Source organism: Vulpes lagopus, chromosome 6 (genome assembly GCF_018345385.1).
Source record: "Vulpes lagopus strain Blue_001 chromosome 6, ASM1834538v1, whole genome shotgun sequence".
Classification (NCBI taxonomy): domain Eukaryota; kingdom Metazoa; phylum Chordata; class Mammalia; order Carnivora; family Canidae; genus Vulpes; species Vulpes lagopus.
In genome coordinates, this window is record NC_054829.1 from 44,329,877 (window position 1) to 44,353,835 (window position 23,959).

A 23,959-nucleotide genomic window follows, 5' to 3' on the forward strand; every position below is an offset into this window, starting at 1 on the left:
CAGGGCATGATCCTGGAGTCCTGGGATCGAGTCCCACATCAGGTTCCCTGCATGGAGCCTGCTTATCCCTCTCTGCCTGTGTCTCTGCCTCTTTCTCTGTGTCTCTCATGATTAATAAGTAAAATCTTAAAAAAAAATTTAAAAAGATGGTGAAAAGATGCCTGCCTTTATTCTTTTTTTTTTTTTTTTTTAAGATTTTTATTTATTCATGAGAGACAGAGAGAGAGGCAGAGACACAGGCAGAGGGAGAAGCAGGCTCCGTGCAGGGAGCCAGACATGGGACTTGATCCTGGATCTCCAGGATCACAACCTGAGCTGAAGGTAGCACTTAACCACTGAGCCACCCAGACTGCCCCCTGCCTTTATTCTTTAATGATGAAATGGATTACACATTATGTATTCTTTTCTTCATTCTCTGCAAGGTTTTGAAGCACCTGAGTTAACTTTAATGAACTAGGTATATTTGACCAGTAATGTCTGTTTTTCTTTCTTCATGTATTTGAGTTTAGAAATAAAGTTTATAGCAAAGTCAGTGATTAACATGATAATGTTTTCTTATTTCAAACAGCTAGTTAAAGGCCTTCAGCAAGAGCTGAATCGATTATATTCCCTTTTCTGTTCTCGGAATCCAGACTTTGAAGAAAAAGGGGGTAAAGTCTCAATAGTGTCACATTCTTTGGGATGTGTAATCACTTATGACATAATGACTGGCTGGAATCCAGTTAGACTCTATGAACAGTTGCTGCAGAAGGAAGAAGAGCTGCCTGATGAACGATGGATGAGCTATGAAGAACGACACCTGCTGGATGAACTCTATATAACAAAGCGACGGTAAAATACCCTAATCTCTTAAAAGCGTTTTAAAAGTCTTCGTGGAATTACTGGACTTCTTAGGAGAACACTGTAAGATTTTCATGATAAAAACATTATTCAGAGTGTAAAGATTTTTAGATAACAAAACTAGAGACAGTTTTTTAAATTTTCATGCCAATTATATGTGTGTTCAAGTAGCACAAAGTAAATTTTTTTGTCATCGTCTCCTTTTTCCTTCCATCTCTTCTTTATAATTTATTAGGAGTGAAATCTAAATCTTATTCTGAGCTGAGTCACCACACAGAATCCTTATTGAAAATGTTTATCAGTTTATAATCCTTTATAGTTTTTACTAATCTTAGAGATGGGCCTTTGTCTTTCTTATTATTCTGAAAATAATTTAAAAACCCTTTCTTTCTTGGCAAATAAATTTTTCACCGATTTACAGTTATTCAATCACTCACAAGTGATCCTGTTGTCTTGGATCAGATCCTCCCTATACTGTCTTAGAATTCTTTAACACATTCCTATCTTCATTTATAGTCATGTGCTCTATTCTTTGTCCTCAATGCATCCCATCAATTCTAATAGAATAGTGGAAAGTCACTGATTTGGGTAGTTAGCATCACATAAAAACAAAATTTAGTTGACTAAAACATTTATTCAGGAAGCCTTGGATTTGTTTTAGTCTTATAGAAGTTGACTAAAGATTTCATTTAGAATCTTATTAAGTACCATGGGCTAGATATATAAATTTTATAGCGTCAAAATAATTGATAGTTTGAAAAGAAAAATATAGTAAGCCTCAGGGTAGCAGTAAAAAAAAAATAATAAACAGGCTTAGAAAATGAACTACAGGGGCGCCTGGGTGGCTCAGTTCGTTGAGCATCTGCCTTTGGCTCGGGTCATGATTCCGGGGTCCTGGGATCGAGCCCTGCATCAGGCTCCCTTCTCAGTGGGGAGTCTGTTTCTCCCTCTCCCTCCCCCCACCACTCATGTTCTCTCTCTCTCTCTCTCATAAATAAATAAAATCTTTAAAAAAAAATGAACTATACCTTAAAAAACTTAGCTGTGTAATTTACTAAATATAAGTAGATACAGAACATTATAATGGGAAAAAGTTGAAATAATGCATATGTTCATCAGCACAGATGGATTAATAAACTGATATGTATGAAGAACAGTTAAACAGCTGTCAACAGAGATTGAAATAGATCAGGAGGCAATGAAATGAAAAGACCTTCAAGATTCATTATTAAGTTAAAAAAAAAAAGACCTAGAATATGTTGTATGTGATATGAACATTCATATGACTTTTTATTTTTTTAAGTATATTTGTGCTTGTCTTTCTTTGCCTCACATTTTCCTGAAGGATCCTCCCCAAAAGCTATTAACAGCAGTTATTATGAAGAGTAAGGCTACTTTTACTAATCATTTTATAAATGCTTATAGCAGGTATATTTATTTATTAAATACTGTCAATAAGGATTAATTTGAGGGATTGGATAATGGGGTCATCATTTTCTTCTTTATACTTTAGTGAGATAGTAAGCATCTAATATTTATGGAATTATAAATATTACTACATAATCTCATACTGCTTTCTAGGCTGAGAGAAATAGAAGAACGACTACATGGATTGAAGGCATCATCCATGACACAAACACCTGCCTTAAAATTTAAGGTAAGAAAAGAGAGATGAGATTTTTATTTTTTATCTCCATTTCTTTTCAGACATCATTTGAAGTATGACATTAGCATTCAAGTGAAATCTGAATTTTCCTTTCAAATGAATATATATTAAACACACACTGTATGTTGGACATTGCTAGTTTTGGGGTTCTACAAGGAAGAATGGACAAGATGGTTCCCCAACCCACAGGATCTGGAACATGGTGCTAATAGTACTATTAGCAGTGTATAGAATGTTATATACACAAGAGAGGGGTTGTAATTTTGTCTGGAAAGGTTTACAAAGGAATGACATTTGTACTTGATCTCAGTAAATTGGATATTGCCAAGTGAAGGAAAGGAGAAATATTCTGTATAAAAGAAACAGCATAACAAAAGTGTGGAGGAGTATGACTTCCAAGAAACATGAAATAATCTCAAGTAATGGAAAGAGAAAAAGAGAGACAGATCTAGAAATATTTAGCATATAGAATTAACAAACTTTAGTGACTAGCTAGTTCTGGATGACAAGAAGCATAAGTAGAAGTATATCAGTGATGATTTTAAGAATGGAAAGCTGGCATTTCATTCAGATAGCAGTCTATGACAAGCACAAGATGGGACATATATGATTGGTTTAGAACATACAAAACAGTTTAACTAGAATGTATAGGATTCAGGGCAAGGGCTGCAGGATAGCAGGAAGAGCTAGAAATAAAGAACTTAATTTGATTGGACAGTGGGAAACTTTTCAGGATTTTTGAGCACCAGAATGAAGTTGTTGAAAGCAGTGGTTTAGAAATATAAAAAGTGACAGAGAGATGGTGACATTGACCTAATGGTTGAAAAGGACACAGCCTATAGCTGAATAACAAATAACTTGCTTGCAATGTTAAGTGGAGCATGGTATAAATTCCCTAATACTCATTTCCTTGAGAATGTATACCCAGGGATTGTGTACCATATTATCTCGTCTTGAAATCTCTTTATCACAGGAACTTTAATATACAGGCTAAGTAATGGAATGATGCAGAAATTTTTTTTTTTTTTTGAGCAGTAAGAATTTTCTTACTGAGTCTGTCTCTATGACTTATAATGTTTTCTTTTTAAACTTTAACATACGTAATAGCCATATGGTAAAGTTAAACTTATATTAAAAACCATAGGGGATCCCTGGGTGGCTCAGCGGTTTAGCACCTGCCTTTGGCCCAAGGCATGATCCTGGAGACTCAGGATCGAGTCCCATGTTGGGCTTCCAGCATGGAGCCTGCTTCTCCCTCCTCCTGTCTCTCTGCCTCTCTCTCTCTCTCTCTCTCTCTCTCTCTCTGTCTATCATAAATAAATAAATCTTTAAAAAATAGTAATAAAAAATAAAAACCATACAAACATGGTCTTTGGAGTCATCTCCACCTGGAATTTGAGTTCCATCTCTACCACCATGATTATATATAATCAATGTTTTAAATATGTAGAATTGATCTGATAGAAAAAGTAAACTCTTTTATTTGAAGCCCTTGGTTTTTGTTTTTGTTTTTTTTTTAAACTGGAAAGTTGAGTATGATCCACCAAGTGTATTAGGTTCTCAAAATTCAGTATCATATTACTAGAACATATACACTATTATTGGGTATTCTTCTAAAATATAGTCATATATAGTCTAATAATATGGGTTTTAAATTATTTACTCATAGAAAAAAATACAGAAATCTGAAATTTAAAAAGGAATATCTGATGAATTGGCAAATATGTAGAACTCCAGAGATCTAAGAGGAACAAAAGTCTTTCTTTGCCTGTTAACCAATGGATGGATTTACTTTCAGAATACATGTGTTAAATCTGTTGTAGATGACCACTGAACTTAAAAAAGAAAAGGAAAAAAAGAAACCATTGTCAAAAACTGGTCTTAGAGAGTGGAAAACTTTGCTTCTGATCATGAAGCTCTGTTACTATCTGGTTATGTAATGTTAGCCAAATCATTTAACATCTTAAATTCATCTGTTTATTCCTCTCTGGACAAGGAGGTTAGACTACATGTCTAAACCTGTTTTTCACTTTTAAAGTTCTTTGATAGTTGTAATAGCATTAAAGTAGTCATTATTCCTATAATGATTACTTGGTGTGTTTGTCAATGAAACCGCCTATCAGTCATAAAAGAAAGAAAAGTTATTTATTCCATGGATGTAGCAATTTAACAAACATTTATGAAACACCAGACCAAAGCATAAAGTTTTGCTAGGGTGTATGTGTATATACATGTGTGTATTAAGCAGAAAGGATTTACCAAAAAAAAAAAAAAAAGAAAAAGAAAGGATTTACATAGCTTCTCTTCTATCTCAACTATTTTTATATCTTTCTCTAGCCTTTATTATTTTAATTATCTTTATCCTTTCAAAATTGGTATTTTTATCTGTGTCACTATTTCTATAGTTTTAATAACACAAGTTAATTTTCTTCAGCCTTCAGACATGCTGAAGCTACCAGTCCTTTAAAAACAAACAAAAACTGGGGCGTCTGGGTGGCTCAGTTGGTTAAGCATCTGTCTTCAGGTCAGGTCATGATTCCAGGGTCCTTGGATCCAGCCCCACATCAAGCTCCCTGCTCAGCAGAGTTTGCTTCTCCTTCTCTCTCTGCCCCACTCCCTCCTCATGCTGTCTCACTTGCACGCTCCCTTGCTTGCTCTCAAATAAAATCTTTTAAAAAAATAAAAACTTTCTCATATCTTTAACATAAAGGTACCATTTTCAAAATGTATATATTCATTCATTTGGAAAAAAGAATCACTTCAGAGGCAGTGGGAGAAGAGATTAAAGGTGCATAAAATTGGAGCCAGGGACAGTGTAGTTACGATATAGCTACAGTGCAGTCCAGATTAGAGACCATGAGATGAAGTGTTAGTCTGTTGGAATAACTTCTTAGATATTGGGGATGAGAGGGAAAGATGAATTGGGGATGTCTCACTCATCGGGATAATGGGACATATGAGAGAAGTAGGGTGACTGTAGGTGAGAAAGGTGTCATGTTCCATATATAATCCAGTGCTGCTGGCCACACTAGTTTTCTAGACACTCTCTCCTGTGGCTTCCATGTGTACAGCATTATCCTGGTTCTCCTTTTCCTTTCACTCTCCCCATTTGTAGGGTTATCTCCTTCACCTGCTAATCAAATGTAGTCATTGCTCATAGTTCCAGCTAAAGCCATCTCTTACTCTGTGCACTTCATAAGCCATCTTACCACTTCTCCTGGTTTTGCATGTCACTTCTGTGATGGTGACACATAGACTTCGGAGAAGACATATCCAATTCTATATCTCTTGCCCTAAAATTTCAGCACTTGGTAGATATGTTACAGATACTTCAAACTTGTCATGAACAAAAACAGGACTTACCTACAGTTTCCTGCTGCAGTAGATGGAACTACTACTATATTCCCAGTTACCCAGGCCCAAAACTTATAACTTGCCTCTGACTCATTCCTCATCTCCATTAAATCATGTTGACTCCACCCTCTCCTCTCCCATTTCCATTTCTGAATGGAACGTCTTGTCCTGCCCAGATCAGATTATCTTTTGCCTAAACACTGTCAGTAGTTTCCTAACTTGTCTCTGAGTCACCAGATTTTCAGTTTTCCAGTTCATCCACACACTACTACCACGTTTACTAACCCCCTAAAACATGGGGTCAAATCCTCTTCCCTTCACTACTAAAAAATCAATTAAGTCCTACTTTTTTAAGTTAAATAGTCAAGGTTCTCTACCTTCCCATTCCAAGTTATGTTTTCCCAACACCCAATTTTTCAACTATTTCTGTTTTCTAAATTAAGCCAGGTTCTCTCCAGCCTCTGCTTTAGTTCATAGTGATTCTGTCAATCTGAAATGCCCTCCTTTCTGGCCTCAATGACCCAGCCTCAAATGGGGAAATCCTTTTTACCTTGTATCACCAATGCAAATGCCTTCTCCTGTCTCGCAGAAGACATGCAGGTAGTCAGCAGACACATGAAAATGAAATGCAAATCAAAACCCCATTGAGATACCACCTCACACCTGTCAGAATGGCTAAAATAAGCAATACATAGAAACAGCAAGTGTTGGTGAGGACTTTGAGAAAAGTGTAGACTATTGGTAGGAATGCATACTGGTGTAGCCACTGTGGAAGACAGTATGGAGGTTCTTCAAAACATTAAAAATAGCAGTGCCTAGGTGGCTCAGTTGTTTGAGAGGCTGTCTTCTGCTCAGATCATGATCCCCGGGGTCCTGGGATCAAGCCCTGTGTCAGCCTCCCTGCTCAGCATGGAGCCTGCTTCTCCCTCTCCCTCTGCCACTGCTACTCCCCTGCTTGTGTTCTCTCTCTCAGTCAAATAAATAAAATCTTTAAAAATTAAAAATAGAATTAACATAGAATCCAGTAATTCCACTATTGGATACTAACACAGGGAATACAGAAACACTAATTTGAAAAGATATATGCACCCCTATGTTTACTACAGCATTATTACAATAACCAAATTATGGAAGAAATGCATCCATTGATAAATGGATGAAGAAGATGTGATTTACACACACACACAAACACACACACACACAAAACATGGAATACTAGCCATAAAAAAAGAATGAAAGCTTGCCTTTTGCAACAACATGGATGGATCTAGTGGGTATAATGCTACATGAAATAAGTCAGAGAAAGTCATATGATTTCACTTGTGGAATTTAAGAAATTGACAAAAAGACAAACAGATTCTTAAATACAAAGAACTAACTGGTAGTTGCCAGAAGAGAGGTTAGGGGCAAGGTTATGGGTGAAATAAGTGAAGGAGGTTAAGAATATACTTATTGTGGTGAGGTCTGAGTAATGTACAGAATTGTTGAATCATTGTATTGTACACCTGAAACTAATATAGCAATGTATGTTAATTATACTGGAATTAAAAAAAAAAAAAAAAAAACCTCATATAATGTGAAAAGAGCTGTGTAAAATCCCTCAGAGTTGAGGGGATCCCTGGGTGGCTCAGCGGTTTAGCCCCTGCCTTCAGCCCATGGCATAATCCTAGAGACCCGAGATCAAGTCCCACATCGGGCTCCCTGCATGGAGCCTGCTCCTCCCTCTGCCTGTGTCTTTGCCTCTCTCTCTCTCTCTTTCTGTCTCTCTCTCTGTCTCTCATGAATAATTTTTTCTAAAAGTCTAAAAATAAATAAATAAATAAAACATACCCTCAGAGTTGGAGTTATTCCTTTCTTTACTCTCTTATAGCAGTCTTTCCCCTGTTCACTAATTTTATTCTGCCTCCCCCACAAGATTGTAAACTCTGAGTGCATAAGCTCTGCCTTATTGGTCTTTACAGACTTCGTAGCACCTAGAATATTACATAACACAAAATAGTAGCTTAAGGAAACTAACTAGTGTTGAGGAAACACACAATGAAATGGTCTTACTTCTCCTCTTTTGTTTTCTATTAGTTTAAAGGAAAATAGAGTTGCTTCTGAAAATAGATTTTTAGAATAATTAATGGTGGGCAGCCCGGGTGGCTCAGCGGTTTAGTGCCGCCTTCGGCTGGGGCGTGATCCTGGAGAACTGGATCGAGTCCCACGTCAGGCTCTCTTCATGGAGCCTGCTTCTCCCTCTGCCTGTGTCTCTGCCTCTGTGTGTGTGTGTGTGTCTCATGAATAAATAAATAAAATCTTTAAAAAAAATTAATGGTTGGCATATAATTAAATAATGCAGATACCATCTGAACAAAGCTCATGAAAAAAGACTTATATTTGAAGATAATTTTATTATTTGTATTATGTTGTGCCCAAATCTGATAAAAAACACTTCACCAGTTTTAAAATTTAGGATAACTTTCTCATTTTAGGTTGAGAATTTCTTCTGCATGGGATCCCCACTAGCGGTTTTCTTGGCATTGCGTGGCATCCGCCCAGGAAATAGTGGAAGTCAAGACCATATTTTGCCCAGAGAAATTTGTAACCGGTTATTAAATATTTTTCATCCAACAGATCCAGTGGTGAGTTGCAGTTAGGTATTTTCCCCTCAATATTAAATCATTCCTAAAGACTGTAAGAAATATTACAAGGTACAACTTAACTAATGAGAAATGAATTCATTTATCTGATGATATCTTCATAGATTAATAAGTTTTAAGACATTTGTGTTTTGGTTTAGGGCTCAGCTAATACTTTAGAGATGATCTGTTTAGGTTACAGTGTAAGAGCATAATGTAAAAATTTTATCTCTGGACAATTAATACATGGAAAAAATCTTCTCAACTGTCAAACCATTACCAGTTGTGATACCAATAACCCAGCAACCATAAATTTCAAAAATCCCACTTTGAATTCTTCTTTCTGTAAAGCATGCTACAAGTACTGAAATGTGTCTGGTAGATCCTCTTAGAGATGAAAATATTTGAAAAAATGGATGAATTTACTTTAGCCTTATATTATAAAATTATAAAATTGGGGGGTTTTATATTCTGTTATGTTTATACTGTTAATAATTTTTTAATGTAAACACTCCAGTGATCTTGCATCCAGGTGGACCATTTTTTAATACCAAGTAAGGTTTTTAAATGAGAAAAATGCTCTTTAACCTTTTTTAAGGACAAGGCTAGGTATAACTAAATTTAAAACAAACCATTTTAAATATCATTCATTCTCAGAAAAAATGGCTTTGTCTTTTAAAAGATATTTAGCTAGTACCAAGTAAATATAACATTGACTAAATGCGAGAATTTTAGAAAATTTCCTATATGTTAAAGAATCAAAAATGCTATATTTAAGAAATAAATTTCACTGAGTTGGAAACTAGTATTAGATTCAAATACAGACTGCACAATCTTGGCCATGTCACTCCTAAGGCTGTTATCTATATGATGCAGATGATATTTTACTTCATAAAGTTGTTAGTATTAAGTAAAATGTATGTGAAAAAACCCAGCTAGACATTAAGTATTTCATTAGTATACATTCATTTTACTCATTGTCTCACAACTTGAAAGTGAAGTTGAGTTCATAGAGGAACTCTGAGTTTTCATTGTATACCCTGTCCTTGGTATAATCTTAACTTTGTTATATTATAAAGGGGGGGCTCTAAACTCATTGTATTTAAGTTATTATTCATTTTATAGTTTTTCTCTGATTTTTTTAAGTAAAGTTTTTTTAAATAACGGTTATGTCAGAACTCTGCTAGGCAGTATTTACAAACATTATCCATTCTTTCCAACATCCTTATGAGGTAGGAAGTGTTAATCTCCTTTGTACAGCTCAGGAAACAGTGTCTCTGAGACCTTGCAACTTGGTAGATTTCATACAGTTAATAAGTGACAAAGGCTAGAATACGAACTTGGGGGAATTCCAATGCCAAATCCATTCATTGCCTTTTTCTGCTATATCATCTCTTCTTCACATTAGACAAATGGTCTTGTATCAGCATCTAATTTGTGCTGTTACTATGTTAATCTATTTGAAAATAGAGCTTACTAAGAGCTCCTAAGATATTACAGATTGATTTTTGATCACATTCTGGTTTACTCTTTACTACTTCAGCTTTGTTGGTAAGACAAACATAAATCTAATTGTTAGGATGATATCAGAACATAATAAAAATGAATCTGTCTGAAAGACAAATCAATGGGCACTGTTAACAGACCTATGCTAGTTTTTTTCCATAATCTCCTCATTAAGGATATATAATTATACCAATTATATATTATTAATAGTGAACAAATAGGAATGCATGTTAGAAATACCAGGTTTTTAAAAATTCCCTAAGGTCTGCTGAGCATGCAATAGAATAAGAATAAAAAGTTTAATAAAATCCAAGCATTGTGCCTTAATGTTGTGTTTCTTTGAATGTTTTTTAATCTCAAGGCTTATAGATTAGAACCGTTAATACTGAAACACTACAGCAACATTTCACCTGTCCAGATCCACTGGTATAATACTTCCAATCCTCTACCTTATGAGTATATGAAGCCAAGCTTTCTCCACCCAGCAAAAGAACCTACCTCAATTTCAGAGAATGAAGGCATCTCAACAATACCAAGCCCTGTGACCTCACCAGTCTTGTCCCGCCGACACTATGGGGAATCTATAACAAATATAGGCAAAGCAAGTATATTAGGTAATTTCTCCTAAGTATTTCTTATCAGTAAATATAAGCGTTTTTTTAGATAGGCATTAAGTTTAGGTTACTTGAAAATACTCTGTTACAAAATACCCAACATTTAATTCCTGCATTTAGAATTAACTACCCTCTCTTTCGTATTGAGAGCCAAAGGCCCTAAAGGTTCTGATTAGATCAGATCTTGTAGTTATAGACTATGAGATAGCTGGATAGACAAAAAGTCTGGAAATCAAGACCTTCATTTTAATCTTGGCTCTGCCACCTACTGTGAGGTATTGGGTAAGTCACATCATTTTTAACGGTCTGCTTCCTCATATGTAAAATGAGAGAGTACTTGAGTTCTCAGGGGCCCCCAAGGGTGCCAACCAGTTCTCTGATTCATGACTTAATAGTCTCTCAAATTGTATCATCCTAGGGACAACAAGGATATTTAATTTCTCTTTAAATGATCTCCACCAGCCACAATGTTTGGTGTAGCGCTGGAGCTCAATTATGTGCCCCTTAAATTAGTTCATTGCTTTTGGTTATGGGTTGTCTTAACATAGAATGCCACAAGATGGCACTATAAATAGACTTTTCATTGATATTTCACTTTGTTATCTCGATAGTTTATGATAGTTTTTTTTTGTTTTTTTTTTTTTGATAGTTTTTTATAACATATTCACTTCAGTAGTAAAGCATATCGATAATAAATATATGCTCATGTCAGTGGCATGGTTCTGTTATTAAAGTTTTTAACCTTACCAAATACTTTAATAAACAATGATCCCTTGAATGAGATAGAATCTTTATTCCTTTTTTTGTAAGCTAGATTTTGCAGTTTTGTACAACTCTCATTCTATTCAACACCATTTTTACTTAGAAACCTACAGTATAGGGCAGCCCTGGTGACTTAGCGGTTTAGCGCCACCTTTGGCCTGGGTTGTGATGCTGGAGACTCGTGATCGAGTCCCAAATTGGGCTCCCTGCATGGAGCCTGCTTCTCCCTCTGCCTGTGTCTCTGCCTGCCTCTCTCTCTCTCTCTCTCATGAATAAATAAAGAAAATTCTTTAAAAAAAAAAAGAGAGAGAGAGAGAAAAGAAACCTACAGTATAAATTGCAGTTTTCCTATGTTCCCACCCTGGAAAAATATGACTATGGCTTGGTTCCTCTGCCAATTGGCTGTAACTATGGATGGTGCTCTTTAGCTTGGTATGTGGTGTAATTCAACAGTCTGACTGCCCTGTTTTGTGAAATACAGGGGCCGCTAGCATTGGAAAGGGCCTTGGTGGAATGTTGTTCTCAAGATTTGGACGTTCATCTACATCACAGCCATCTGAGACATCAAAAGACTCAATAGAAGACGAGAAGAAGTCTGTTGCCTCGCTTCCCACCACCACTGTTGCAACACAGACCCTTCCACACAGCAGTTCTGGCTTTCTGGATTCTGCATGTTAGTTCATACTCTTCTTTCCTTACGTTTATACTATATCACTTACAACTTGAATGTGGAAAGGATTGAGATTCTGACAGGAACAGTCAACTCTAAAATCTAAAGCATAAGTTAGCTTTAAAGGAAAAATACTTTTTCCTCTGGTTATATTTTTAAGTAGAGTTCCCAGGTAAATGCAGTTTTACTCTGCATTGGTGAATTAACAGTTAAGAACATTAATAATCGGAGCCTGGTGGCACAGGAGTCTTAAACATCAAGCATAAAACAAATCTCTGGTGTGAGCACCTCCTGGTTTTATAAAGTAGATCTTTTTTTAAAATATGGTCTTTTCAGCCTCAAAATTTTATTTAACTGCTTCAAACCTATACTGTGATATTCTTGATTCTTTTTCAAAGCTGTTATGCCAGAGCCATTCTGCTGCTAATTCTATAGTTCTCTTTATCCAACCAAATTATAAGACTTTAAGGCTTATATTGTATTGGATCTGCTGTATGGCTTTCAATCCTATCCCAGCTTACCTAGCATAAAGTAAATATTCAAGAAATAACTGAATGAATGGATAGTTATGCTGGACTTAGCATTAGAATAGAGCTTTATTTAATTTTTTCCAATAGATTTCTAAGGTTTAAAATCTTAAATAGTTATGAAGTTCTTATACATTTTATTTATATTTAATTTCAAGAGTCTAAATTCGAACCTTATTTTTAAATGTCCATTTAAATAAGACTATAAATCAAGTCTTACTTTTCCATTGGCTATGTAAGGAAATGTAGATTCTCGAACTAGCTGCTTTTTGTAACTATAGCAAGCAGAAAACTTTCCTTCCTTTCTCTCTAAATGTTTAAGCAGAATTTATTTCAGATACTTGCAGCCTTGTTTTCTTGCTATATCAGCTACTCTAAATTTCAAAATGACCATTATCCATTGCCATCCATAAAACATAACTTAAAAAAGAAGTTCAGGTGTGGCAGTCCTAGAGACTGGGTCTTTCTCCACAGACAACCCCACTCCAGGAGAAATTATCCTGGACATTCCTGAATTGGATGTTCCTGTTTGGACCAGTAGCATTTTTTTAAGCATAATTCTATTTATGTCAAACTCTGAGTACTGAAAATTTTATAATTGTAAGCCTTTTGAACACTGCCTAGAAAATTCATTTTGGACTTTGTACAAAATTCATTTTTTAGTTTTCTTATATGAGTTCCTATACTACTGCTGACTTAAGCTCTCATTTCTACTTAATATCAAAAATGTGACTGTAAAAATACAGAATTCTTTTGTGACATGCAGAGGTCAAAACTCTAAACTTCTGTGAAAAAAAACTTTGTAAGAATTTTGTAAGATGGCAGGTAAAAAGTCACAATTCCTTGTAATATTAATGCTCCCTAGAAAGGGTAATGAAGACATAAAGACAGTCTATAGGATCTGAGGGAAGAAAGCTGGCTTTTAGGTCTTTTTACTATTTAGCATAGTAATTTCAAAAGAATAATAGAAAAACCTTTCTTCTTTCAGGACAGCAGTTACAGAGATGCTTAGCTATATTGCATCATCATATTTTGATAGCTTAACAAAATTCATTTTCTGCCATTCTTAGGTATAAATTCTTTGTTCTTCTCTAAATATGAGCTAATCATGACTCTTGGTTGCATATATTTATCTTTAGACATAGATGTAACTATTAAAATGAAAGTACTATAGTAGGATTCCACCTTTTAAATCAGATTCTCAAGATTTGCCTTACTAATTCTTAGATTTGCTTCAATAATACATTTTTCTATATAATCCTATTTAGACATTCCTTATGTCATACTTGCTATTTTGACTATATCTTGCAAACCATAAAGACTTTCTTCCTTAAATCTTCTTTCTGGAATTTGGTCATTGTGATTAGGCGATTCTGGCTTCCTTCCTTCTTTCTGCTCACATTGATTGCCTCAGTTCTTGATAACCTTTATTCTGAAGCTATGGACTTTGATTCTCTTGCTTTTTGAGGGTAAGATGAACAAAGACTCTGAATTCATGAATCAATCAGGGTTCCTCTCTTTGAAGAGTATGTGTGTGCTGTCTGTTGAATCCACTTTATTGTCATCAAGTTAAAGCATCTTAGATAGCTATCCTTCATTTCTTTTGAAAAGTCTAGGCTTATTTATGGTTCCATTTCTTATATTCCCCCGTGTTTGTAACATATGAAAAGAAAAAACTATTTCTTTTAACATGTTTTACCTTAGGTTAGAACTTAAATGAGCTATAAATGTTGGGGATATCTGAGTGTTAATTATGACCTTGTATTTCAAAGTTAATTATGCTTACATTTTCCATGAAAGAGCTCTTCATAAAAACCAAAGTGTGTACTTCTTTATGTCTGCTAGGTTTAATCAGCATATTTAGGGGTAGTCATCTAAATTTGGCCACTACATCGTTGAAGGTCCTTTGTAATCATCAGCCAGCACTTTACACATCTTGTGTTTTTTTTTCACAGATTTCAGACTTCAGGAATCGTTCTTTAATCTCCCACAACTTCTTTTTCCGGAAAATGTAATGCAGAATAAAGATAATGCCCTCGGTATGGTATATGTCAGGAATAGCATTCAGAATACTATGACAATGATCTACTTTAAAAGTCTTCTGCTCATTGAAACTATGAGATCAGCTTGAATGTCACCATTATATAGACTATTTTATATGTATTTTCTAACCTTAAGTAGTGGTGGTCCTAAAACCCAAGTATTGACTAGCTGATTAATGTGCTAAAATGATAATCCTGTGTGTTCCTACAAAGAAGGAATCTTATAGAGGGAAGAAAAGCATTAGGCCATTTTCCTTCTTTATTGTCCTAAAGGCTTCGAAAGAGTTCACTGTTCTTTTCATGTAAGACATTTAGATATAAAAAGTTTTTATGGTATAAGAAATGTAATCATTCCCAGTTATTTCAGATACTGGTAACATTTCTACTTAGGGCTGTAGGTGTGCCATTGCTGCTGATATCTGGTTTCAACACAAATATTTAATGTTCTTTAAAAGGGATAGGATCGCTTTTAAAAATTAGTATTTTTGGATGCAAGACATATTTTCAGTCTCTTAATTTTCAGCAGATTCTAAATGTATTACTAAGGATTGATCCTAGTTTAAAAATCATTTTTAGGGACACCTGGTGGCTCAGTGGTTGGGCGTCTGCCTTTGGCTCAGGGCGTGATCCTGGGTCCTGGGATCAAGTCCCGCATCATGCTCCCTATTGGGAACCTGCTTCTCCCTCTTCTGTGTCTCTGCCTCTCTCTCTTTCTGTGTCTCTTGTGAATAAATAAAATCTTTTTAAAAAATCATTTTTTTATCATTAACTTTCATTCTTTTTTCCACAGCTTCTCCCTCTTTCCTTTCTTTCTTTTTAATATTGGATTTTTCTGTAACAAAAAATACATTACAGGTTTTTCCTTGGATTTTTAACTGCATCTAATTATACAACTTCTCTATTTAATTGCTAATATCCATACTTTTTTTCTCTATTTTCAAAAACAAGAAAACTCTTAACTTGATAAAAATTCCAAAACAGTATTTTACTATAACAAACTAATATGAGTTTTTTTGCTCCCTAGCAACAGTTTGTGTTGATGTAACTTCATGAATTTCCTTCAAGGAATGATCTTATATAAGTGTTCTCTCTGCCCCCTGCTCATGTAAATAGTCAAATCCATTGAAGAAATTATTTGACTTGTGCTTTTTGCATATTTTATTGGATGAAGGAAAATTGATATACTTACTAATCCTGCATTCAAGTAGCCCTTATACCTACTATCTTAAAATCATCCCAGCTATCTAGGCAATTAGACCACTAATCGTAACTACACCAAACTGATTCAAATGGTAATATGTATATGGCTTATGTTTCTCTCCCCTTGCTTTTTTTCATTTAACAATGTTTACCATGAGCCAAAGTACCAAGCTAGTCACTAGAAAAGATAGCAAAATGAAACAGACCTCAGTACTGCCCATAAAGATGTTAAATGCTGATATGGAAATTAAGTATTTTCTAGAGAATACATATTCTAGTAGGGAGGTAGATGACTATATAAATAATTATAATATATAATAGAATGTGATGAGCCACATAACAAAGGTATAAGTAAAGGAGTCTGCCAGTTCTAGGGCCTGAGAAAATGCTTTGACCTAGAGAAATCATAAAAGGCTCTGTGGAAGTAGAATTTGGACATGCAGAGATGAAAAGATGTTTTGGGGAGAAGAAACAGCATAAGCAAAGCACAGGGTATGTAGAGAGCCAGAACTTAGTTGAACCAAAGGATGAATGGAAAGGAATAGTTCCAAATATAATAGGAAAAGTTTCTTAAACCAGATTGTTAGAGGTTCCAACAAATCTGGCCATCTCTTAGAGTTCCTTTTATTCAAAATTTACCCATAAACCGTATATTCACCCATAAAGCCCATCTGTTACAAATGTGAGATATTTGAATATCTTTCAGGATATATTAGTGTTGGGAAATTATTTTGAAATTATTTTGACAGATAAGAAAACCGTCTATAAAACTAATTTTAGAGGGTTTTTTTTTTTTCAAATAAATGACAGTTGGAGAATATTCTTAAATATATTTGAAATTATAACAACTCACAAGATGTAAATATTCCTTGAATGTCAAACACCTACCACATGAAATGTATAGCTGCGCTGAGGCAGCACAGAAATAAGAAAACATAATTTACCAACAAGAACTCAGCATAATCTTTTTTTTTTTTTTATGAAAAAATCTTTGGCCAGTTATTTGAAAACACAGTTTCCTTTACTAATATTTTTCTTGGTGTCTGCCTATAGCCAAAAATCATGCAATTATTGCCATAATTATTACTTACAAATAGGATAACTTTTTTAAAAGCTTATTTATTTGAGAAAATGAGAGGGGAAGGGAGAGAGAGAATCCCATCCCCACTGAGCACAGAGCCCAACTCAGGGCCCAATCTCATGACCCTGAAATCATGAGCCAAAACCAAGGGTCAGACACTTAACTGACTGAGCAACCCAGGTACTTCAAGATAACTTTAAAATTAAGGTTTTGAACATTTCTCTCCAGGGAAGGTAAGATGCTTCCATTAAAATAGTAGAAACCTGTCCAGTTAGTACACATTTTAATACTAAGATGCTTACTTTATATTCATACATATTTTTCTTAATACCATATCCATATGGACAAGACTTGTGTAGAGAGTTCTCTGATGAAAGCACAGTACTGATGACACCTTACCTAAATAGTTCATAAATTGCCAACATTCACTTTGGGGAATAGGAAGGGAAATAGGCCTGTTTGTGAGACTCCCAGAAAAGAAAAAAAAAAAATCCATGTTTTAAAACAGTATAAGCAAACTGCTAATGATTGTTAAAATCTAACGGTCTTTTTCTCATTTTCACTTCTCTTCCATTGTTCAGGGTCTCAGTCTTTGTGGATAGAGGAATTCTAGCCCTTGGGCACTCAAAAGAGAAAAAAAAGGATAAAGTGATGATTTTATGTTCTCCTTTCTCTTTGACCTCACTTGGTGAGAGAAACTAGGAAAAACTATCAGCTGTGTTATGCCACCCATTTTTGATATGCTAATAATGAGAAAGTAGGTCCAAGGCAATTCCATATAGATTTGGGCCTACTTGGGCTAAGAGCCCATCTCACAACACATAAAGAATGGTACTGCCATCTAGACCCTTCTCCCTTGGGAATTCTATGATCTACATAAAAGGGAGAGAGAAGATGGGACATAGGCCCACCTAATTCCATTCCTCTACCTGTAGAATCAACATATGTAAGGTCAGCTGGACGGGCAGCCAGACTGTCTGTTGTAAACCTTTTAAGGAAAATGAGAGACTAAAACCAATGATCAGGTACAGGATGGCTACTTTATTCCCATTTTGATGAGGGCAGCCTACAGATAAATAGCAAGGGGTAGAGATGGTCAGTCTATTTAACAACACTTACTAGAGTCCCTGTAGGTGATAAGAATGACAAGACCCATAATAGGATGATAATTCAGCATTTGAGTTTCTAGTATATGAAAGACAGTGTTTCGTGACAGTAACAACATTTAAGAATAAATCTCACAGGGATGCCTGTGAGTGGCTCAGCTGTTGAGTGTGTCTGCCTTTGGCTCAGGGCGTGGTCCCAGGATCAAGTCCCACATCCAGCTTCATGCATGGAGCCGCCTCCTCCCTCTGTGTTGTGTCTCTGCCTCTTTGTGTGTCTCTCATGAATAAATAAAATATTTTAAAAAAAGAATTTCACACAGTTTCAAAGCCAAATAATACTTACTAAAACAGAAAAAATCTCCCTTGCTTTGACTTTAAAACAACAATTCGACTTAAAACTGTTGGACTAGGAAAACATTCTCTAGTGGCATTTTAAAGTAGAAATTATAACTTGAGGGACGCCTGGGTGGCTCAGCGGTTGAGTGCCTGCTTTCTGCCCAGGGCATGATCCTGGAGTTCCCAGATTGAGTCCCACATTGGGCTCCCTGCATGGAGCCTGCTTCTCCCTCTGCCTATGTCTCTGCCTCTCTCTCTGTGTCTATCATGAATAAATAAATAAAATCTTAAAAAAAATTATAACTTGATGGTCTTTGCCGATACTAATGTGTATTTTTCTTGTCTCTTCTGGTTTTCCTCTTGTTTCTCCTCTTCTTTATAACTAACTGCAGCTTGACTTCTCATCATGCTTGAGAATTCCAGTTTCCTCTTTTTTCATCTTCCTGTCTATTGTGCCAGACTGTGCCTACAAATCAAACTCAAATGTCCCACAGAATACAAAAGATAAAAGATTCAGATATTACTATCCCACAGTTCCACATATGGATTGCAGCTATTTCTGTTGTATTGTGGATTAGCTTACTGTAATTTAAATGAGAAAAATAGTTTTAAAAAGTGTAAAAGGAAAAAAAACTGTAAAAGGCCTATGTCAATATATTTTACGAGTGTTTTATAACCTAATTGGCATTTATACTGCTTATTTGAAAATGTATATATATCTATATACAACATGGGTGTTCCTTGTCAGAAAAGCATAGTTGGGGAATCCCTGGGTGGCTCAGCAGTTTAGTGCCTGCCTTGGGCCTGGGGCGCGATCCTGGAGCCCCGGGAATGAGTCCCACGTTGGGCTTCCGGCATGGAACCTGCTTCTCCCTCTGCCTGTGCCTCTGCCTCTCTCTCTCTCTCTCTATCATGAATAAATATTAAAAAATAAAAAAGAAAGAAAAGCATAGTTGAATAGAAAAATAACAACTATATGCATTTTTAAATCACCAAAGGATCTTGTCATAAAATACCTACTTAAAATAAGCATTAGCTAAATATTTATGTGAAAGTGTTCTCTAGAATAATATGATTTCCCATCTGCAACTACCAAATTTGCTTTTTAGAAAGCAAAACCCAACTTTTTTTCCATCCTCCTTGATTTTTGACACCTTTTACTTTCCACATCTTCTGGCACTCTGAACAAAGATTTGGGTGTTTTTTGTTTTTAAGATAGCTCCATCAAAGTATTATATCGCCCAATGACAGTTTTAAAGGAGTTCCTAAAGATCAAAATATTATTTTTCTAAGTGTTTTATCTCTAAGGACTTATTAAATGAATCATTTGTAATTCTCTTATTAGCCTTGATTTTTCTCTAACAGGTATTGCAAGGACTTTCTATGGGTTTTAGAAAAAAAATTTTTTGAATTCACTGGATTATTTGAGGGTAGAAGCTATAAGTGAAGTCCTTCTTCCCAAGGATCACGACTGTTCCTCCCAGTTTAACTGCCCCTGCCACCCAGTGGATTCTTTATCCATCATACATTTAGTGAGCACTTGTATATCGCGAGTGCATGTGAGGCCTTGCTGACTGCTTGGAGACCAGGCTGTGTGATGGCAGCCACAGGGGGAGTCCGGGACTGCAAAAAGTCACAACAGAGCAAGGTAATGGGTAGGTAAATAGGGCCACCCCAGAGAAGGAGCCTTTGAGTGACCTGTGCACCCTCACAGACATCACTGCATATAAGTCTGGCCCACAGTTTTGCAAGAGACGGTTTTCCTTATTTTACAGATTAGGAACAAAAATTAAATGGGAAAGTCAGATTTGAGCCCAGTTTCTTTACTTCAGATATACTGTGTGATACCAAGTGATTTTTTTGTTGTTGTTTTATTCCTTTATTATCCCATATTGGCCTGAGCATACAAAGGAAAGGACTCCACCAAATAGAATCCTGAGCTATTTAGACTGTGGTTGGATCTCCCCCAACCCCCACAAGATTACAGTGGATGGTCATGTAAGAGGAAAAAAATATAATTAGGAGAATCACTTCTGTTAGCTAAATTTTTATTCTCAACTCTAGGTAAGGTCTATATAGAACATACTGTAAAACTTATTTGTTTGACTCTCTTTTCTTTTTAGTGGAATTGGATCACAGAATTGATTTTGAACTCAGAGAAGGACTTGTGGAAAGCCGCTACTGGTCAGCTGTCACATCGCATACTGCCTATTGGTCATCCTTGGATGTTGCCCTCTTTCTTTTAACTTTCATGTACAAACATGAGCACGATAGTAATGCAAAACCCAATTTAGATCCAATCTGAACTCTTGAAGGACATTAATGGCCCAAAACTGATTTCTTTCTGTTAAAATATGTGTGTCAAGATAGGGAGATTTCAGGTTAAAGTGTTTCAGTTTTGTTTAGGGCAAGAAACATTTGAATTTAAAAGCACTTTATTTAAAAAACAAATATTTTTTCAGCCTGAAAGAAGTTATTTACAGTTTTCATCATTTTAATTATGAGTCTGATACAACCCCCTGCAGAGAATCAAGACCTAGAATTGAGTTTGGGTGAACTGTAAGGTTATAAATCACAATCTTAATTTCTCCCAAATATAAAAGCATATTAATGAGTTGAATCTAATGTATTAACCAAAATATGTTGTAAATCTAAAATGGCCAAGGTCCAGTGTAGTCTATGTAAAGATCACAGGTGGTATCACTGTTGTAGATTTCTATGAAAGCTTCTATCTCCACAGTTCCTTTGGAAGAAGAGGATAACAGATTTCAAGTGTTTTGAATTTAACTTGCTTAGAAAAATTAATGCTAAAAAAGAAATATTTAAACTACTACTGTATTTATAATTTATTTCCTCTAACGACTTTATTTCAACATATGAAACATGAAAATTTTTAAATGTTTCCTTTGAACAATTTAAGAAACACATTTGATTTCTATAGAGTTAAGACCCTTTTTTCCTCAAAACTCCCATCTTTGTACTCTTCAGATGAATATAAAGACACTGTGGCATACTCTCAGTATTTTTTGCATTAAAAACTTGTGGTTTCACATAATTAATACTAGTTCAGTTATTTAAAAAAAAAAGAACTTTGTATTATGTCAGATGTACCTTTGAAAAAGCTCAAGTTTTCTAAATTTGACACAAAGTACTCCACCGTGGCTACATCTCATTAACTTTATTGGACAATTAGTAAACAACTTTGGAGTAGTGAGTACTACAACTATTTTAAATATATAAACATCTGTGTGCCAAACAATTAACATATATAAAGGAATGGAGTGCCACCAACAGATTTTACTTGCGAAGTATATAAGAAAACCTGGTTGGGACACAAGGCACATAGATCAGGATTCCAAGGCATTGAGAGAGTTTTCCTCTGCTGTGATGGTCTCCACAGTGCTTTTCATCTGAGGAGCTCAAAGTGCTTTAAGATTCAGTCATCTATGTGGTAGCTCCCTGTGGTAAGTAAATGAGTGTCTTTCTCATGTTACATGTTAATACACTAAGGCACCAAAATATTTTAAAGTGCCTTGAATTAGATTACAGAGCAAACAGAAGAGCTCAGATTGAGGCTAGACTGTATTCTTTTATAAGCTGTTCAGTGACTAGTAATTCACATGTGACCTCTTAGTTTGCAAACAATAATAATCACAAAGGTTGAAATGTGTAATTTGGAGAAGAGACTGTGAAGCCATTATTTTAGCCTACTTTTCATATATGTTCTGGGGTTCTCACATACAAAGGAGAGTTACTTGGAGGGGGACCATCTCTACCCCAACCAACCCTCACTCCCTAGTGGATTCTACTAGGTTCCACTTACGGTGCTGTCTTTGCTTATCTTACAAGGATTTTAGCTGCCTAGTAATCATTGTCAGACTGGGAGCAAATTTGGTCAGTTGCACATCTCACCTACTCTCTTTACAAATAATGGAATCCATAGGCTCACCTATAGGTTCTCCTGCAGCACCATCAGTTCTCTGGTCTGTTCTGGCCTTTCAATGAATTTGCACAACAGAAGGCACTTCTTTTTAGTGCTTAAAAAGATCCCAAGGTTCCATGACCAAATATGTGACTCCCTAAGAAATGCTTGCTCTAAATGGCTTTTGATGAAATCTTAGCAAAGCTGAAGCAATCTCTTTCAAATATAGAGATTCCAGTGAACTCAGGTCATTTTCATACCCTGTTTTACTTCGTAAGTCTAATTTAGTTCTCAGGAAAATTAAACTCCTGTCTCATATGACTGTATCATTAAAGGTACTTGAGCATATGTTGCTGTAGGTGGTGTGACATTCAAATATCTAAGATCTTTAAACGATTCATTCTTAACTACTAGAATGTGAAGAGAAAAGTCTATCAAACCTTTTAATTTGATAATAAGTTTTTAAAAAAAAAAAGGATATACCCATAGCTACAGCATATCATCTGCTTATTTTTCACGTTGAGGAAACAAAATCAGATTTAACCATATGGAGTTTATTTGAATTCTTGAAAAGAGCAACACTTAAAACCCCCTTGGCAAAATGAGATAGTCTTGGATTACTGAACAGGTGTTTTGTTTTCAATTCAATATTTCATCAATAGAGATGGTGATCTTGATTTGGTCGTACTCTTCTTGCTTCCATGTCTCTGCATGTTATCATGGAATGTACTTGTATATACTCAAGTAATATACAGAGTATGTGTAATTCCGGCTTGATTTAGAAGCTAAGTCCGTTACTGAGTAACATTTTGCAACTTTATTCCAGCAAGTACTAAATTGGCCAAAAAGTTCTGTTTTTGATACCATTAAAATTTTATTCTCTATTTTGTGTATATGCTATGATGATTCTTCTGAGTGCTGGTCAGATCATTCAATTTTAATCCAGTTAGGGTCCCAAGGATGATCAAAACTTAGAATAAGGAGAATGTTTGGGATTAAATCTTACCTTATTTTACTTTGAAGTCAGCCTTTGCTAAACCCTTTTGTTCATAACCTTATTTTCAGCAGTAATTAGGCTTATGTTAAATCCGTCATTACTGTATTATAGGACAAAATTACAAAATGGGCTGGGTTTCCCAAGAACTACCCCTTTTATGTGAGGCAAACCTTAAGAATCTTATCTTTTACTTTTTTCTATTAAATAGCATCTGTCAGCCTTTGGAAATTCTCAAACTTCACATGTCCTACCGAAGCCTTCAGACAGTGAAGTGTGAACATTCATCCTCATTCTCTTCTCTCTGTTGTTTCTTCACTGGGGCCTGAAGTATCGTGTTCTACATGGCATTTCACACACCTTATGCCAGCTTTGCATTTCCCTGAAGCATAGACGGGGGAAAGAAACCACCGGTGGTGTCCCAGTCGGTTCACCATTCATTTTCAGTGATGGCACTTCAGCCCCTTAAAGAGACCAGACCTTGAGATTTCACTGTAAGGCCTGCAGTGGAGGAAAATGAATTGAATGGCCTTCTTGTTAATTAGGTTGGTTAATATTTCAGTCTCCCCAGCTACTACATTTGGACAATTGAGAAAGTTAGTTTGAGTGTGTGTCTTAAAAGTTTTTTTTTTAATATTCTTTTAAGTTTATTTAAGTAATCTATATACCCAACATGGGGCTCAAATTCACAGTCCCAAGAGAAAGACTTGCCTGCTCT

The 23,959-nt window shown here is 35.5% G+C and overlaps 1 protein-coding gene across 4 annotated transcripts in view; it reads left to right on the forward strand.

Moving 5' to 3' along the window:
- The window catches only part of DDHD1 (DDHD domain containing 1), a 105,502-nt gene extending 82,371 nt beyond the window's left edge, over nucleotides 1-23,131 (forward strand). For 2 of the 4 annotated variants that reach the window (XM_041759131.1, XM_041759133.1), the window contains 7 exons: nucleotides 569-831; nucleotides 2,422-2,497; nucleotides 8,335-8,484; nucleotides 10,349-10,601; nucleotides 11,845-12,036; nucleotides 14,516-14,599; nucleotides 20,449-23,131. In XM_041759131.1, the coding sequence (XP_041615065.1) occupies nucleotides 569-831; nucleotides 2,422-2,497; nucleotides 8,335-8,484; nucleotides 10,349-10,601; nucleotides 11,845-12,036; nucleotides 14,516-14,599; nucleotides 20,449-20,630 (1,200 nt within the window). In that variant the 3' untranslated portion in view covers nucleotides 20,631-23,131. The remainder of the gene's footprint in view (nucleotides 1-568; nucleotides 832-2,421; nucleotides 2,498-8,334; nucleotides 8,485-10,348; nucleotides 10,602-11,844; nucleotides 12,037-14,515; nucleotides 14,600-20,448) is intronic. The other 2 variants (XM_041759132.1, XM_041759134.1) reach the window with 1 other exon arrangement.
- Nucleotides 23,132-23,959: the final 828 nt, after the last annotated feature.